This window comes from Sorex fumeus, unplaced genomic scaffold, assembly GCF_029834395.1.
Source record: "Sorex fumeus unplaced genomic scaffold, SorFum_2.1 ptg000044l, whole genome shotgun sequence".
NCBI lineage: Eukaryota > Metazoa > Chordata > Mammalia > Eulipotyphla > Soricidae > Sorex > Sorex fumeus.
Window position 1 is genome coordinate 1804514 of NW_026606101.1, and position 18622 is coordinate 1823135.

Below are 18622 nucleotides of genomic sequence, written 5' to 3' on the forward strand. Positions count from 1 at the left end.
CATCATGCCCCTAGTTGCCTAGCGTTTTACATCGGTCCAATTTTCTTTTCATTTTATTTTTTGGGGGGAGGGGGGCACACCTGATAGTGCTCAGGGCTTACTCCCAGGTCTGTGTTCAGGAATCACTCCTGGAAGTCTATGGATACTATCACGGATGCTGTGGATAGAACTCAAGTCTGCTGTGTGCAAGGCAAATGCCCAACCTGCAGTACCATCCCTCTGATTTGGTCCATTTCTAGTATTGTTATTGTTTCATAATCTTGTAATTGTTACCTCTGCTAGTTGCTGAAAGTGTACTGGGGCTAGAAGTAAATAAAGCAAACACAGAAGTCCCTATTAAATCCTGGCTGCTTTTCTCCTTTCTCCCAAAACCCCAAATTCAGCAGAGAGAGTAAATAAATGATGAATTTAAAAAAATTTTTTTCACAATCTACAAGTCAGCTCTGGGCTAGAAAAATAGCACAGTGGTAGGGTGTCTGCCTTGCATGCAGCTAGCCTGGCCGAGCCGGGTTCGATTCCTCCACCCCTCTCTGAAAGCCCGGCAAGCTACCGAGAGTATCTCACCTGCACGACAAAGCCTGGCAAGCTACCTGTGACGTATTTGATATGCCAGACACAGTAACAACAAGTCTCACAATGGAGACGTTACTGGGCCCGCTTGAGCAAAATCGATGAATGGGAGGACAGTGACAGTGACAAGTCAACTCCATTTACTTGAATAAATTGAAACAAACTATGATATGACTTCAGAAAAGAATTATGATATAATTCTTTTTGCTCAAAATTAAGAACCCACCAGCTGGGAACATTTCCTGCTGGAATGGGACTTCCTCTTCCTTGGGGTAAACTGGCAGTACTCAGCCATCTCTCAGTGTCTTCTTGGAGGTGATGATGATGGTGGGAGCTGGGTGACTTGCATGGAGGGGGCTGAGTAAGAGGCTGAGTCACAAGGAACCGTGGATTCCCGTGTCAGGGCTGACAGATCCAGGCCAGGTCTGGTGGTCGATGGGGGGGAAGGTCACTGGCTGCTATTTCAGACACAAGCCTCCCCGCTCCGACCTTTCCCAGGCCTACTTTGGCTTTCCCTGTCCTGGTGAAGTGGATTCTGCCATCGGGGTTGATTCCTGGAGTCTGATGTGAAGCCCCAACCTGGGAGCCCGGGCCCAGCCCTTGTGTTCCTCAGGGGACCAAAGTGAGCTCTCAGAGACCCCCGCATCCCTGCCCTTCTCTGCAGAGACTCAGTCCAGCCTCACTCCCATCCCTTGGAAGTACTCCAGGAAGCAGACTCAAGGAGACACAGAAGCACATGGAGCAGACCCGGGTTTTTATTGGAAGCTGTTGAGAGAGGCCGGCCAAAGGGAGGGAGAGGGGGACATCCGGAAAGAGATGGGGAGGCTGGTACCCAGGGACCAGGGGCTCATCTGGGAATCTGAGGAGGTGTGACGAACACAGGTCTACCTGCAGGAGAACAGATAACCAGAGACATGAGATGGCAGGTGAGAGCAGGGGAGGGGGACCAAGCTCCCATTAGTCCTCGGGGCCCCCTCTCTGCTCCTCCCCCCTCCGTCTGCTGTCTTCTGCCGCCTGGGATTGTTCCCCACCCAGCGTCTCTGAGCCCCGGGATCACTTCCTGCCCTCCCCAGCTCCGGCCTCACCTTGGATCCATACAGACTTTCCCGCACGCTCCCTCGCAGCACTTCATGGCTCCTGAGCACTCAGCATCACTCTCGCACTGGTTGGGTGGGTTGAACATGGCGCAGCGGATCATCACCTCGGGGCAAGAGCCGGGCTTAGTGGAGACAGATGGGTTCTGCCCTTTGACTGGATCTTGACCTTTGATGGGATCTTGACCTTTGATGGGATCTTGACCTTTGATGGGATCTTGATCTTGGGCTGAATAATGTCCTTGGAATGGACCACGGCCTCTCGCTGGAACACGACCTTTAAGAAATAAAACTGGGGCTGGAGCGATAGCACAGCGGGTAGGGCGTTTGCCTTGCATGCGGCCAACCCGGGTTCGATTTCCAGCATCCCATAGGGTCCCCTGAGCACCGCCAGGAGTAACTCCTGAGTGCAGAGCCAGGAGGAACCCCTGCAAAACGCTGGGTGTGACCCAAAAAGCAAAATAAATAAATAAATAAATAAATAATAAAACTCTTCATGGGGAACATGCGCCCTCATTTAGACCCAACACCCTTGTTTCCAATGCCTCTTCTTCCCTGTATGTCTGGCTGCGACTTACTTTAGCATCCCCTAACTGTGGCCGGGGTGGGGGTGCGAGTTGAACTAGCTGGGTTCTGGGATCTTAGGAAGCTGTACCCCTGCATCTGGAGAAACGACTTCCTTGGATCACCACCTCCCCCTTCCTCAGTTCCCAGGGGCAGTGGTCTCAGGAAGGAGGGGCAGGCAGGAGGGACCCCAGAGGGGACAAGGGACTTGGTTGGGCAGAAAAGGGCCCTGAGCTGAGGGTGGAGACAGGAGCCCCCAGCTCGCCCACATGCTGCCCGCCCACTGCCCCCTGGCTCTCTGACCCCGGGGTCTCCTCCTCAGGCATCTTCAGGCAGTGGGATTTCAGGTTCTTGGGTCCCATTGGTTCCTCACCCCCCTCTCGGGAACTTTATGGGGGAAATAGGCAGGAAACGGACCCCACGGCCAGAGCCCTGGTCCCTTCTTTCACACTGGAAGTGCAGGCTCCAGATCTGTCAGGGCCCATGTTGCCTGCACAGTGCAGCCCATCTCCAGCCGCACTCAGACCCCTGCCTACTCACCTCCTGTGACAGTGGCCTGGACAGCCAGTGTCCCCAGGATGAGGAGCACCGCCAAGACGCAGAGGCTGCTGGTCCTCATGGTGTCAGATGGGAGTGTGGGAAGAGCTGCAGCTGGCCTGGCCTTATACAGCCGGGCTGGGCTGGGCTCCTGGGGTGGGGCTCTGCAAAGCACAGGCATTTCACACGCTTCCGTCATTCTACCTGGAATACCCGCCCCTGGGCTGGACGCAACTTGGGACTTTCCTCAGTTCCCTTGGCAGGGACAAGTGCCAGCAATGTTACGTCACCTCTGATTGGCCAGGAGCCGCCTCACTTTCTCACAGAGATGCAGGGCTGACTGGCCCCCAATCCCGACCTGATCCTGCACATCTGCAAGGAGATAAGGTCACTCAGCAAGTTAGCGAGCCACCCAGTAGGTCCAGGATTCTGGTTTCCACACCTCTGTGTTCCCACATACTTCCTGTTCTGACAAGTCCCACCTAGACCTGCTCAAGCCTCTCATCACCCCAGCTTTTCCCTGGACCCCAACAAAATCTCTCAAAGGCTGGGGCTGGAGCAATAGCACAGCAGGGAAGGCGTCTGCCTTGCACACGGTCAACCCAGATTCAATTCCCAGCATCCCATATGGTCCCCTGAGCACCGCCAGGGTAATTCCTGAGTGCAGAGCCAGGAGTAACCCCTGTGCATCGCCGGGTGTGACCCAAAAAGAAAAAAAAAGAAAACTCTCAAAGGCAATACTGCCTTCCAAGTTTAATGGTTAGGGCTGGAAGCACAGCTCAGGGGCCGAGCATGTTTCATATTCAGGAAGCCCAGAGTAGACTCTGACCACTCTATGGTCTTGCCAGCACTGCAGGGGGTGACCCTTGAGCCCAGAACATGGAGAAGCCTATGAGCTCTGATAGATGTGCTCCCCCACCCCTAAAACAAAAAAAGTTGATGGCTTGAGAAGCAACTCAAAGGGCTGGATCACATGCCTTGGAGTCCTGGGTTCAATCCCTGGCACACCTGAGCCAGCCCCAAGCCCCACAGCCAGGGCCCAGATATCTGGGATTCCTCACATCAAGCTGGTGTTTGTTCAAAACACAAAACACGTTTCATTATTGAGATTGTGAATATGGCTCGGAGCAATGGAGCAGAAGGCCCTGAGTCTGATCACTGCCACTACACTACATCTTTCCTGCCACAGTCCCAAACGCCACTGGGAGAAGGCCTGGTGTCCCCCCCTGAGCAATGACTGAGTGGCCCTGATGGCCCCCACTACCACAGGCTCCTGAGCACTGCAGTGCCAGCTCACACGACCAGGTCAAGTATTACTGGAAGAAGCCCCTAGCAGGCCCCACACCATTTACCATATCACTTGCTGGGTGTGGCCCCTATTTATTTTATTTTTTATTATAACACAGTGATTTACCAAGTTGTTCATGATACAGTTGTTTCAGCTATTCAATGTTCCAACAGCAAACCCACTACCAGTGTGAACTTCCCTCCATCAATGTCTCCAGTTTTCCACCCACCACCCAAGGCTTTTGGCAGGTATATTTACTTCATATTGCTTATTAGAACACAAAGGCAAATGGAATTATCCAAAAAGAGATCAATAAGTCAATTCTGATCATTGTTATGTCTCACAAAGGTGTTACTAAGTCGTTGATTGAAGATTTACTGAGCTGGTTGGTGCTAGTTGAACCTTCTGTGTTATTGTTTGCACTCGTTGAGCTTGGTGGGATTCTAGGCAACTTTCCCATCAAATTTGCTGTGGTCCTATTGGTGGCCCCTATTTTTTAAACCTATTTTCAAAATGGTTTGCTCTTTGCCACATCCTAGTAGTCTCTGGAAGGAGGTATTGAGCTTGAAGTACCAATGAGCAGAGTGAAAATGTCAGGAGAGGCTCACAGAAATTCTGACCGTGATGGCCATCCTGGGTGAAGGGAGTGTGTGTGTGTGTGTGTGTGTATGTGTCTGTGTGTGCGTGTGTGTGCCTGTTTGTGTGTGCATGTCTGTATGTATGCCTGTCTGTGTGTGCGTGTGTGTGTGCCTATCTGTGTGTGCCTTGGTGTGTATGTGTGTGTATACCTGTCTGTATGTGTGCATGCGAGTATGCCTGTCTGTGTGTGCATGTGTGTGTGTGCCTGTCTGTGTGTGTGCATTGGTGTGTATGCCTATCTGTGTGTGTGCATGTGTGTATGCCTGTGTCTGTGTGTGCATGTGTGTCCCTGTGTGTGTACGCGTGTGTCTGCCTGTGTCTGTGTGTGCATGTGTGTATGCCTGTCTCTGTGTGTGCGTGTGTGTCCCTGTGTGTGTATACCTGTCTGTATGTGTGCATGTGAGTATGCCTGTCTGTGTGTGCATGTGTGTGTGTGCCTGTCTGTGTGTGTGCATGTGTGTGTATGCCTATCTGTGTGTGTGTGCATGTGTGTATGCCTGTCTTCGTGTGTGCGTGTGTGTCCCTGTGTATGTGCATGTGTGTATGCCTGTCTCTGTGTGTGCATGTGTGTGTGTATGCCTGTGTCTGTGTGTGTGTGTGTGTGTTGAGGCTATTGAATTCTTTATTTGAACAAATGCTAAGGGCAACCGGTCCTGTTGATAACAATGAAAACCAGGAGCTCTGAGTCCAGGCTGGGAGGAGCTCAGTTGTACGAGAGAAAGGAAATGGAGCGCAGAAGACCCAGAGGGAAGATGGCAGGAGCATTGGGGCCCACGCCCTTCATTCCCCTTGGCTCAGTCATTCCTTCCCACTCCTGCTCCATAGCCGGGTTACACGCCATAAATTCACCTCCTGCTTCAGCGAACTGGAGTGCTATTTTGTCACTGCTAACAAAAGTTTTGAGTAATAGAAATTAATACCGCAAGCTGGGCGTTGCCAGGCACAGAACCTATACTTTAAAGTGACTGAATTGAGGGCGGGTTGAGAGAAGTAAGAAAGCAAACTAATTATGAGATATTAAAACCAGTTGGCAAATCCCTGTACTTTGTCTCTTTGGGATTAATATCACATGCCAGAGTGCCTGAAAGATAAGGAGGTCATGTAAGCAAACAGAAATTTACAGTCTTGTTGCTTATCCTAATTCTTTCCTCTCCCTCCCTCCTTCCCACTTTCCTGAGTTGTCTTAATTAGCCTATTCAAGTATCTTTTCAAATTTTAATTGTGTTGGTCGTCTTTTTCTTACTAATTTTTTAAGAAAAGAAACTCTGGAGCCAGAAAAATAGTAGAGTGGGTAAGTCACTTGGCTCGCATATGGCTGACCTGAGTCTGCGTTCAATCCCCAGCACTAATTATGGTCCCTGATGTTCCACCAGAAGTGATCACCTCAGAGCAGAGCCAGGAACAAGAAAGAAAGACACATGACAAAGAAAAACAACCAATATTGACAAGGATTCAGGGGGAAAGGAGACACATTCACTGCTGCTGGGAACGCCAAATGGCCTGACCTGAACTTCTGTGTTCATTGCAGCACTATTCACAATAGCAAAAATCAAGATTGCATTCATCTGGGGAACATAAAGCAACAAAATGGGAGACTGACACCCAGGAGTGGCTGAGAATAGTACCAGGAATTTTGCTCCATGACTTGGAGGCCAGCCACACGTGCTAGGGGAAAAGGAAGCTCAGATAGAGAAGAGAGCACCAAATAAAGGGTATTGTGAGGATCCTCCCAGGGTGGGAGAAGCATGCTGAAAGTAGACTATAGACCAAACATGACTGCCACTCAATGCCTCTCTTGCAAAACACAGGACCCAAAAGAAGAGAGAGAGAACAAGGGGGAATGCCCTGCCACAGAGGCAGGGTGGGATGGGAGGGAAGGGAGGTGGGAGGGATATCTGGGACCCGTGGTGGTGGAGGATGGGCACTGGTGGAGGGATGGGTACTTGATCATTGTATAACTGAAACCCAAGCACAAAAATTTGTAAGTCTATAACTGTACCTCATGGTGTTTCACTAATAAAATAAGGTAAAGGTAAAGGCCCTCCCGTTGATCGTCGATTTGCTCGAGTGGGCCCAGTAATGTCTCCATTGGAGACTTTGTTGTTACTGTGTCTGGCATATCGAATACTCTCGGTAGCTTGCCGGGCTCTCCGAGAGGGGCGGAGGAATCGAACTCGGGTCGGCCATGTTGGCCACTTGTAAGGCTAACGCCCTACCCGCTGTGCTATCACTCCCTACCCATGATAAATGATAAATAAATAAATAAAAATCTGGAAACAACCCGAATGTCCAAGAGCTTGGATAAAGAAACTATGGTACATCTACACAGTGGAACTATACTCAGTCATAAGAAAAAGATGAAGTCGTGTAATTTGCTGCTGCGTGGATGGATCTAGATAGTATTATGTTGAGTAAAATTATTCAGTGGGAGAGAAACAAACTCAGAATGATCTCTCATATGTGGGGTACAAAGAAACTTCCTAGGAGGAATATCAAATGCCCAAAGGCAACAGAAATGAAGAGAAGGAGAATTGGTCTTCAGTAGGAAGCTTGCCACTGGGCCTAGGGTGGGAGTGGGGGAATAAATTAGGAAAGGGCAGAGTAGGACAATCTCAGAGGGGAAATATACCTGCCCCAGAGGTACAGGCTGGGAGGAATGAGGGAAATTAAGGACATTGGTGGAGGGCAGTGGACACTGGTGAAGGGATTGGTGTTGGAACATTTTACACCTCCTATTCAAACACAAATATCTTTGTAACTTTGTAATTCATGATGATTCAGTGAAATATATGGAGGAAGGGAGGAAGGAAGGAAGGAAGGAAGGAAGGAAGGAAGGAAGGAAGGAAGGAAAGAAGGAAGGAATTCTGGTGCTTATGAGAGTCTGATAGGTAAAGGCAAAGGTAAAGGCCCTCCCGTTGATCGTCGATTTGCTCGAGCGGGCCCAGTAACGTCTCCATTGGAGACTTTGTTGTCTGATAGTCTATGTTAATACAATCTGTTGAATATAGATTAGTATTGCTAGCAAAATTGAATCTGTGCAGTGTTTCATCCAGCAGTTATACTTCTAATTGCATACTTAAGATAAATATTCCTACATGTTTATCAGGAAACATACGCAAAAATATTTATAGCAGTACTGTTTTTAATACTAGCAAGGAAAAATAGAAACAAATTACACTACCCACAACTAAATTAAGGATAAATGTGCTATGGTATATATCAATAATGAAATACACATCTTGAAAATAAATTAACTCACATAATATAAACATTTGTCTAATATATAGACAAAATGTGATCGATTAAAATCGTGCTGAATTAAAATTTCAAGTCCCAAAATACAATATTTAGAATTAGATGTGTTTGTTTGTTGTGGGGCTACACCCAGCAATACTCAGGGGTTACTCCTGGCTGTTTGTTCAGGGGTGACTCGTGGCTGTGTTCTGGGGAATGTATGTCCTGCCAGAGATCAAACCTGAGTTGGCCACATGAAAATACAACATTTTAACCCCTGTACTATCTCTCCAACCCTAAAATTATATGTTTTTCCATAAAACTCATAACCAATGAAAATTTAAAAATAGATTGTCTAGACACTTGTAAGAGGTTTAAAAAAATTTTTTTTCATCACATAGGATCGAACCCAGGAACCAACTCAACCAAGCATGTGATCTACCACTGAGTCACATCCTTGACCCTTTTCTGGGTTTTACCTTAAACACTAAGGTAAGCACAATAGTCACTAAGTGAGAGAAGAAATATTTTGGGGTGAGTGGGAAGTGATTACGCAGGTGGAAGTTACTGGTCATTGGTAATTCAGGTGTGTGTGTGATTTAAGTCCACAGAGTCAGTCATCTGTGGACTGCCTTAGCTTTTCATAAAACCATATTGTTCCACTCTTTGTTCCAGACTTCTGCTCTTACAAACCACACCCCCATGTGGTTTTCGTGTGCTATATTGTAACTAGGTTTGCTGGCACAGTTTCAAAGGTTCTCCCAGTTTAAGATATGGTTGACAAACAAAAAGTGTATATATTTTAGGCATACCATGTGATGTTTATATATATACGTAGATGTATATACGTGTATATACATATATACACTTTGAGAAATAATTACCACAGTCAAGCTAATTCAATGTCAAGCCTCTCACCTAGTTACCATTTTTGTTTGCTTTATTTTGTTTGAGCACCACACCTGGCTTTGCTAAGGGCTTACTCCTGGCTCTGTGCTTTGAGATTACTCCTGGGAGGCTTGGGGAACCAAATATGGTGCCAGGGATAAAACCCAGGTGATGTTCAGGGCTCTGCACCCAGGAATTACTGACTCTGAATTTAAGAATTTCTCCTAGTAGTATCCTCTTAGGATGGGAGATGCATGCTGAAAGTAGACTAGAGACCGAACATGATTGCCACTCAATTCCTCTTTTGCAAACCACAGCGCCCAAAAGGAGAGAGAGAACTAAAGGGAATGCCCTGCCACAAAGGTAGGATGGGATGGGGGGAGTGGGGAGTGGGAGGGATACTGGATACTGGGATCATTGGTGGTGGAGAATGGGCACTGGTGGAGGGATGGGTACTCGATCATTGTATAACTGAAACCCAAGCACAAAAATTTGTAAGTCTACAACTGTACCTCATGGTGTTTCACTAATAAAAATAAAAATAAAACTGAAAAAAGAATTACTCCTAGTGTTTGGGGGACCATATGGGATGCTGAGGATTGAACCCTGGCCGGCCACATGCAAAGCAGGCAGCCTATCCACTGCACTATTGCTCCAGCCTTATAGTTACCATTTTAAAATTTCTTTTGATGTGTTAATAATACTGTATTTCCCAAGATGAAGATTTTATCTCTTTTTGTGCTCCTACAATAGAGAATGAAACACCCATTGACATTCCGCCACTCCTAGTGCCTAGTTTTTATATATTTTTTTATCAATTTGTAAGATGAGAAGTGAAATTTCACCGTAGTTTTAAGTTCATGTTTCCTTATCATTAAGTGCTTCAAGGATCTTTTCCTTTTTTTTACAATTTTATTTATTATTTATTTCTATTTTCATGATTTTATTTATTTATTTATTTTGGCATTTTGGGTCGTATTTGGAGATGCTCAGGGGTTACTCCTGGCTCTGCACTTAGGAATTACCCCTGGTGGTGCTCAGGGGACCATATGAGATGCCAGGGATCAAACCTGGGTCAGCTGTGTGTCAGGCAAACACTCTACCCACTGTTGTTTTCATTTTTTTTATAACATTTACTTGACATTTGTGTGAGAACTATGTGGACAGAACTACAAGGTTTCTGTAAACTTTCAAAATCACACCGTATTGGAAATCTGTTAGATCAACTAAAATGAATCAGCAAGACCATTGCGTATATTGCTGTGTGCTTCCTGCAGTTTCAGAAATAAAATTTACAAAGTAATGAAGTGCCCCTGTGTGGTCCTGCTAGAGAGTGTTCCCTTCTTCGCCAGCTGGAGGTAGCTATTCTCAGTCAGCTGGTGTCTGTTCCACTGAAGACAAAAGTTACAGGGGGCTGGAGAGATGTTTCAGAGGGTAGGGTACTTGCTTTGCTTGTGACCGGCCAGGGTTCCATCCCCTGCATCCCATACAGTACCCCAAGCACCAGGAGTAATTCCTAAGTGCAGAGCCAGCAATTCCTGAGTGCAGAGCCCTGAGCAGAGCCGGGTTTAGCCACAAAACAAAACAAAAATTTTTTTTAAATCTCTGTCTCCCTGTTATCAGAGCAAAGTTGGAAGCAAATGATCAAAAATTTTCAGGGAACACACAGGCCTGGGCAGGTCCTAGAGGAGAAACAATGGCCCCAGTAGGTAGCAGGGGGTGAGTTTTCAAAGGGAGATGCTTCTGCATTCTTGAGGGGGGCTTATCAAATGATATAATGTGTGAAATCAGGGTCCATTTTGATAATTAGAGAGTATTGCCAGGCAATCAGGGTGTATCAGATGCTCCCATGCTTTCTTTTTTGCTTTTTGGGTCACACCCTGCGATGCTCAGGGGTTACTCCTGGCTCATGCACTCAGAAATTGCTCCTGGCGGTGCTCGGGGGACCATATGGGATGCTGAGAATCAAACCTTTGTTGGCCATGTTGGCTGCGCGCAAGGCAAACGCCCTACCCGCTGTGCTCTGGCTCCAGCCCCTCCCACGCTTTCTTACACACACCATCTTTTCAACATCTTCTGGGTGGCCTTTTAATTTTGTCTTGTCTGTTCATCAATTTGATGCCCTTACATCACACACACACACACACACACACACACACACACACACACACACACACACACACAGTAGTACAATCATTCAATGCTCACCTTTTCCTTCCTGACCGTCACTTCCTGGTTTCCTCAGTTCTTCTCTGTGTCGCAAGCAGCCACATTTCATCTGCCTATGACTGAATAATATCTCACTCTACAAATGCAGTAGATTTTCTTTATCCAGCCATCCACTTACGGGCATTTTATTTGCGTCCATGTGTTATAGATTATAAATAACAATGAAAGAGACATTTGGGTGGATATAACTTTCTGTGTCAATGTGTTTATATTCTTCAGATAGTTACTCCCAAATAGACTAGAACTGTAGAGCTATCTTTAGCTTCACTTTTCTTTCTTTTTTTATTTTGTTTTTTTTTTTGATTGTTTGTTTTTATGGGGGGTGGGGTACACCCAGCTGTGCTGAGAGTGTCCTCCTGACTTTGGGCTCAGGGAGCACTCCTGGCAGGGCTCAGGGGACTATATGGGATACCAGTGATTAAACCAGGTTGGCCAAGTGCCAGGCAAGCGTCCTACCCTCTCTGCCCTGTCTTTTAGCTTCCCAATGTAGTTCTAACATGTTTTCCAAAATGTACCAATTCACATTCCCACCACACCCTCTCCAACACGACCTGTTCCCACTAAAATACAAGTCATTCTTTCGGAGATGATGTAGTATCTTACCACGCTTTTCATTTGCATTTCCTCAGTGGTCAGTGATGAGGAAGGTTTTTGACATGCTGACTGGTCATTTGTTCATCCTCTTTGGAGAAGTGTGTATTCAAATTTTTTTGGTTGGGTTATTTGGGAGTTTTGTTGATGTTAAGTTGTGTTATCCTTTCTGTATCTTGAACAGCAACTCCTTCTCAGAAGTATGTGTACATATCCTTCAGAACTTTGACTATTTCATGGCTTTCCCTTTGGTCTTGTATGGGTTTTGTGGAAAATTTCAGACAATCTTATGCAAATTCTCTTATATGTAAGTAACTTTTCCCTAGCTGTGTGTAGTATTTTATTCTTTCTTTGACATGGGGGATTTTTTTGGTGAGGGGGGGCTTTTGGGGTCAAACCCAGAATTGCTCAGGTCTTACTCCTGACTCTGGCTCTGTGCTCAGGGATTATTTCTGTCAGTGTTTAGTGGACCATATGTGGTGACCAGGAAGAAGACGGGGTCAGTTGTGTCAAGGCAAGCACCTAAACTCTTGGTACTATCTCTGGTCCCTTAATTCTTTACTTTTTAAAAACATTTTAATTATATCCTGATATGTGTCTCATATGGTTTGTTTCAGAGTCCTTGAACCGCTTGTATTTAGGTATTTTGTTCCCCTTCCAAATAAGGGAAATTGTTCATTGTTATTTCTTTAAATAGGTTTTTCTTTTTCTTTCTCTTTCTTCTCCTTCAAGCCCCATAATGGAGACATTGTTCGTCTCCACATAGTCCCATAGAGCTTCAAACTGTTTTCCTAGTTTACAATTCTCTTTTTTGTTGTTGTTAACTGTTGTATTTGGGTGTGTCACATTAGTGTGCTCTCCAACTCATTGACTCTATCAGCTTTTCAACTCTTTCATCTTGTTTACTGTTCACTCCCTCTATTGTCCTCCTTGATTGGCTATTATTACCATTATTCTTCTAAGTTTTAGTCTCACCCAGCAGTGCTCAAGGGACACTTCTGGTGGTGCTCAGAGGACCATATACCAGGAATCTAAGTAGGAGATCAACTACATGTAAGGCAAGCATTTCTCTGGTCTCCTACTATTTTCTTTATTACAAAACACATAGTTTTTCCATTGCTGATATGGGTCATACCCGGCGATGCACAAGAGTTACTCCTGGCTCTGTATTTTGTTACTCCTGGTGGTGTTCAGGGGACCATATGGGATGTTGGGAATCGAACCCGAGTAGGCCGCATGCAAGGCAAACGCCCTACCTGCTGAGCTATCTCTCCAGCCCCTATATATATATTTTTTAATGTAACTTTTCTTTTGCCTTGTTCTGGGGCCACACCCACTGGTGTTCAGGACTTATTCCTGGCTCTGTGCTAAGGAATCCTGGCAGTGCTCAGGGACCATATGTGGTACTGGGGACCAAACCCAGGTTGGCTGTGTACAAGGTGAGTTATGTACTTTCTCTCCAGCCATCATTCAGCAGTGTTCTAACCATTGCTTTAAACATTCTCCAGACCTGCTGCTCTGCTTCTTTTCATTAGGACTCCGAACCCACATCCTTGCCAGGTTTTGTTTTACTCCATCATTTGTGGTCAATTTCTCTGTTTCTTGATGTCTATGGTTGAGTTGGGTGGGTGCCTCCCCGGGCTCGCTGTGTACCCCTAAGTCAGATCTGTAGGCTTCAGCCCAGACTGCTGTGGTGTCTGCTGCTTGATGCTCTGACACTCCCATTTAGATGACCGGGGGCCTAGTGCCCACACCAGAGAGATGTCAAGACGGCAATGGAGAGGTCAGGGCTGGAGCAATAGTATGGCAGGCAGGCCGCTTGCCTTGCACACGGTCAACCCGAGTTTGATCTTCTGCATCCCATATGGTCCCCCAAGCAAAGCCTGGAGTCATTCCTGAGTTCAGAGCCAGGAATAAGCCCTGAGCATTGCTGGGTGCGGCCAAAAAACAAAAAAACAAAAAAGAAAAGAGAAGAGAAGAACAGAGAAGAGAAGAGAAGAGAAGAGAAGAGAAGAGAAGAGAAGAGAAGAGAAGAGAAGAGAAGAGAAGAGAAAAAAGAAAAGAAAAGAAAAGAAAAGAAGAGAAAAGAAAAGAAAAGGAAAGGGAAGGGAAGGGAAGGGAAGGGAGTGGGAGGAGAGGGGAGGGAAGGGGAGGGCAGGGAAGGAGGAGGGGACGGCACAGCAGGGTGAGCGACATCTAGAGCAGAGGGGTGGGCGTGGGTCGGGCTGCAGCCTCGGTATTAGTCTGCAGGTTCTGCCGGGGTTGTCACTGAATGGGGTCCCCTAGGTTCTGATCCCAAACCAGAAGCCTGACAAGGAGGTTGTGGTGTCCCAGCGTCACCCCCTCCCCCGAGTGCTGCAGAACCACCAACTACGTGCAGAGAAGAATCTCACGAGGAGGCCCCAGGGAAAACCACCTTGCTCCCAGCAGGCTACCCGCTCAGCACCCCACAGTCCGGCACCAGGATCTACTCCTGCCAGAGCTGCGCCAGCACCCGGAGGCAGGTCCGATGCCCTCCGCATGGAGGTGCTGTGTGTCTCCCCATCCTCCCTGGCTTCCCAGCTGTGTGCCTGGCGAGACTGGCCAGGTCTGCACCTGTAGCATCCTTCTGCCTCTACTCCCCAGTGTCCTGTGCAAAGAGTTAAGCTTCTGTCTGGTGCCTGGTTGAGCCCAGGGTCACCACCTCCTTCTGCTTTGCCCTAAATGGAGGCTTCCCTTTCAGCGGGGTCACTCCACCGTCTGACCTCATCCTGCCCTCCCTGCCCCTCTCCCTGGGGCATCCCACACTTCTGTTCCTTGTTGATTATTAAGTGGGAAAACGCAGAAAGAAAGGTCGGGATTTAGCTCAGAGATGGAGCGAAGGTTTGTTCTAAACAGCTCAAGCTGCATCCTTCCATAGCGCTCCTCCTGTTACCTGGCTAGTTCTTTCTTCTCTGGACCTGCATTTCACTGCTTCCTGGAATTCTTAATCTGCAGGTTTTCAATTCAGGAGCCTGTGGTTAGTGTGTGTGTGTGTGTGTGTGTGTGTGTGTGTGTGTGTGTGTGTGTGTCAAAAAATTTCATAGAGGGCTGGAGAATTCAAAGGGAAGGAAGGAAGGAAGGAAGGAAGGAAGGAAGGAAGGAAGGAAGGGAGGGAGAAACAAAGAACAGAAGGAGTGAGGGAGGGAAAGGAAATGGAGAGAGAGAGAGAGAAGAAAGGAAGGAAGGAAGACGGAAAGAAGGAAGGGAGTAACAAAGATAGAAAAAAGAAAGAAAAGAAAAGAAAGATTTTTAACTGACATAAAAATTTACTTCGAACTGCAGCAATTGTGATAAAGTCTTATTGAAACAATTATGGATGAATGTGCAATTATAAGAGTCCCAAACCAGATGTTTGCATCAGGGATAGTATGTTTTTTATGTGTTCATATTAAACAAACGTTGCTATAGGAATAAGGCTGTCTAGTATACCACTACTACCTGACAGAGGGTAAAGGTTAAGAAGGAGTGAGAAGACGGGGAGGGGGGCGCAAATAAAGCATAAACATGTTTTATCCACCAAAAATCCCATCGGCCTGATACAATTATATTTTATTATATACACATGTATTTGAAAAAGAAGAAACCACTAGATTTCTATCTACCGCTTTCTAGCAAAGACCATAAAATCTCAACGACAGAAATAAAACCAGTTGAGAATAGTTCAGCAGAAACACTTAGACTCTCGTATGTGCTTATATTTATGCATGAAAAGGGACAAGTATGAAAGAAAATAGCCCAAGCTGCTGACACTGGTTTTTTTCCTGGTACTGGGAACAAAGCATGGTTAGCTTCCCCACATGTCTTGTTCCTAAATTTTTTTTACTTGTCACAAAAAAAAAAAAAGGAGAGAGAGAACAAAAGGGAATGCCCTGCCACAGAGGCAGGGTGGGATGGGTGGGTGGGGGGTGGGAGAGATACTGGGACCCGTGGTGGTGGAGGATGGGCGCTGGTGGAGGGAGGGTACTTGATCATTGTATAACTGAAACCCAAGCACAAAAATTTGTAAGTCTACAACTGTACCTCATGGTGTTTCACTAATACAAATTTTTTTTAAAAGTTAGAAGTACTGTGATGTGAAAATATCAAGAAAATTAAAATAAGCAATAAGAATTAAATACACAGGAATCATATGAAGAAAACAGCATCATTGAATTGGATAGAAATGCGCGCGCACGTGTGTGTGTGTGTGTGTGTGTGTGTGTGTGTTGTGTTCTCTCTTTGGTTTTGTGGGTAGCCATGCCTGGCAGTGCTCAGGGACTACTTCCCTGGTTTGATCATCAGCGATCACAGTGTTACCCTCGGTGGTGTTCAAGGGACCATGTGAAAGGATCAAACCTGAGCTAACAACATACAAAGCCCTCTGAGCTGATTCCCAGACCCAGGACAGCTCTCTATTTTTACCTTTAATGCAAGTGTCAGAAAGGATACTGCAACCATAAGTATGTGAAATGTGTTACGATAGTGTGTGTCATGTATGACCCCGACGTAGTCAAAAGAACTCAGTCTCGGTAGTTCAAGAATCCAGCTACTGTATGAGTGCTTTGCAGTCTAGGAAATTAAATCACCTCAGAAATCCTGAATGTGATGGGTTGGAGAGGTTGTATAACAGGTAAAGCATGGTTGCGGCTGACTCAGATTCCATCCCAGGAACTGTCTGATTCTGCGAGCCCATCCCTGAGCACAGAGCCAAGAGTAAGCCCTGCAAACTACCAGATGTGCCCCTCCCCCCAAACAAAGAAATAAAGAGAAAAATCAAAATCCTGAATGCAAAAGTCTGGGAAGGGTGGGCACTCGATTGACAGCTTGTGCTGAGGGCAGTAGAAATACACATTGATTAAGATACTGCCCAGTGGACTGGAGCAACAGTACAGCGGGTAGGGCATTTGCCTTCATGCTGCTGACTGGGGTTCGAGCCCTAGCATCCCTGAGCATCGTCAGGAGTAATTTCTGAGTGCAGTCAGGAGTAACCCTTAAGTATCACCAGATGTGACCCAAAAGGAAAAAAGAAAAAAAACACTGCCTAGTACGTGCCTCAACTTTTCCTTTCGATATTCCTACTTCTGCTCCTTTCATATTTACATTTGCCTGCCTTAGCAGATATTCACCTTGAGTGGAAGCTGAGGCGAGCAGGACTGAGTGAAGGAGCCGTGAAACACAGCTGCTGGGAGCGGCAAAACTGGAAGAAAACGCATCAGGGAAAGGAAGGCTGCACTTCTGAGCGGCGCTGGCAAGAGAGTGACAGGGGAGGGAGCTCTCGAGCCAAGAAATCAAGAAACTAACTTTCCAGCTGTCCCCATGCAGCTATAAGATTGCTCTCGGCAGTGATTTCCAAAAACCTACTGATTTTAAAACAAGGAGGTGGGCGGAGTGGGGGGGGGGGGGCAATAATATCAAACAATATAAGAATACCATTTTAAAAGGCAGACTAGAGTAGCAATTCTTTTGTTGTTTTTTTTTCTTTTTGGGTCACACCCAGCGATACACAGGGGTTACTCCTGGATCTGCACTCAGGAATTACCCCTGCTCCAGCCCCTAGAGTAGCAATTCTTAAGAGAGCATTTTAGAATACTTAAAACTCCGGGCATTGGGGCGATAATAGAGTGGGTAGGGCATTTGGGCGTTTGTCTTGCAAGTTTGATCTCCAGCATCCCATATGGTCCCCTGTACAGCAAGGAGTGATCCCTGAGTGCTGTGTGATTCCCTCCTTCCCCCTGCCCCAAACCAACAATTAATAAATAAACGTATTTAAAACTCAAATCACGGGCTGGAGTGATAGCACAGCGGGTAGGGCGTTTACCTTGCACGCGGCCGACCTGGGTTTGATTCCCAGCATCCCATATGGTCCCCTGAGCACCTCCAGGAGTAATTCCTGAGTGCAGAGCCAGGAATAACCCCTGTGCATCGCCGGGTGTGACCCAAAAAGAAAAAAAACTCAAATCACTAGTAAAATATCAGCACAAAGTTGAGGAATAAGTGTTTAAAGTTGTCAAAGTTAAGTGGAAGGTACATAGAACTGCCAGAAAGTGAAAAAAAAAAAAAAAAGAAAACTCAAAGCACGAAGAGGAAGGTAACAAGAAAATATATAATGGAATTTAGGGCCAGAGAGATTGTACAGCGGTAATGCCTTGGCCTTCCACATAAATACCCCATGCAGCTCCCTAAGCATTGCCAGGAATGATCCCTGAGTACAAGCCAGGAGTAAGCCCTGAGCACTGCTGGGTATCACCTGAAAAGAAAAAAAGAGAGATACATGGAATCTAAAAGAACTCAACAGAGAAAGTGAAGAAAAGAACTAAAACACTTCAGAAATTCTGAGTGGGACCGGAGCCGTAGCACAGCATGTAGGGCGTTTGTCTTGCACGCAGCTGATCCGGGTTTGATTCCCAGCATCCCATATGGTCCCCCGAAGACCACCAGGAGTAATTCGTGAGTGCATGAACCAGGAGTAACCCCTGTGCACCGCCAGGTGTGACCCCTCCCAAAAACAAAGGAAAAAAAAAGAAATCCTGAGAGCAAAGTAAGAAAGAAAAAATGTCCACAAAACAAAAACAAATAATTGGCTACAGCGATAGTGCCTTCCCCACAGCCCACCCGGGTTCAATCCCAGGCATCCCCGTATGTCCCCCTAAGCACCACAGGAGTAATTCCTGAGCATTGCTGGGCGTGGCCCCAAGACAAACAAAAATAAATTATTTTAAAATGATTCAGAGAAATCTCTTAATATTCTATTGAAATTCAGTAGAGATTCAACAGCCACGTAAGTCAAATCCCACAAAGAAGAAAGCAAAAACAAAACTAGAAGAATTTAAAAATCATAATTGAGGGAAGTGATTCTAAAATAAAAGAAGACAGGGTCTGAGTATGAAAATTTCACATCATGAGAAACATGAGATGGAAACTAAGGGAATGCCTGGACTTTAGAGATTAAAATGTTAGAATCCAGGAACCAAACTCTCGAACAAACAAA

The 18622-nt window shown here is 46.3% G+C and overlaps 1 protein-coding gene across 1 annotated transcript; it reads right to left on the reverse strand.

Moving 5' to 3' along the window:
• Positions 1-1309: 1309 nt before the first annotated feature.
• On the reverse strand, positions 1310-2849 carry PI3 (peptidase inhibitor 3). Its single transcript, XM_056121959.1, has 3 exons — positions 2769-2849; positions 1656-1941; positions 1310-1458 (listed from the first exon to the last, which is right to left on the reverse strand). Exons 1-3 carry the CDS (start codon positions 2845-2847, stop codon positions 1455-1457), a joined length of 369 nt encoding a protein of 122 aa, XP_055977934.1. The 5' UTR covers positions 2848-2849; the 3' UTR covers positions 1310-1454.
• Between the last annotated feature and the right edge of the window lie 15773 nt (positions 2850-18622).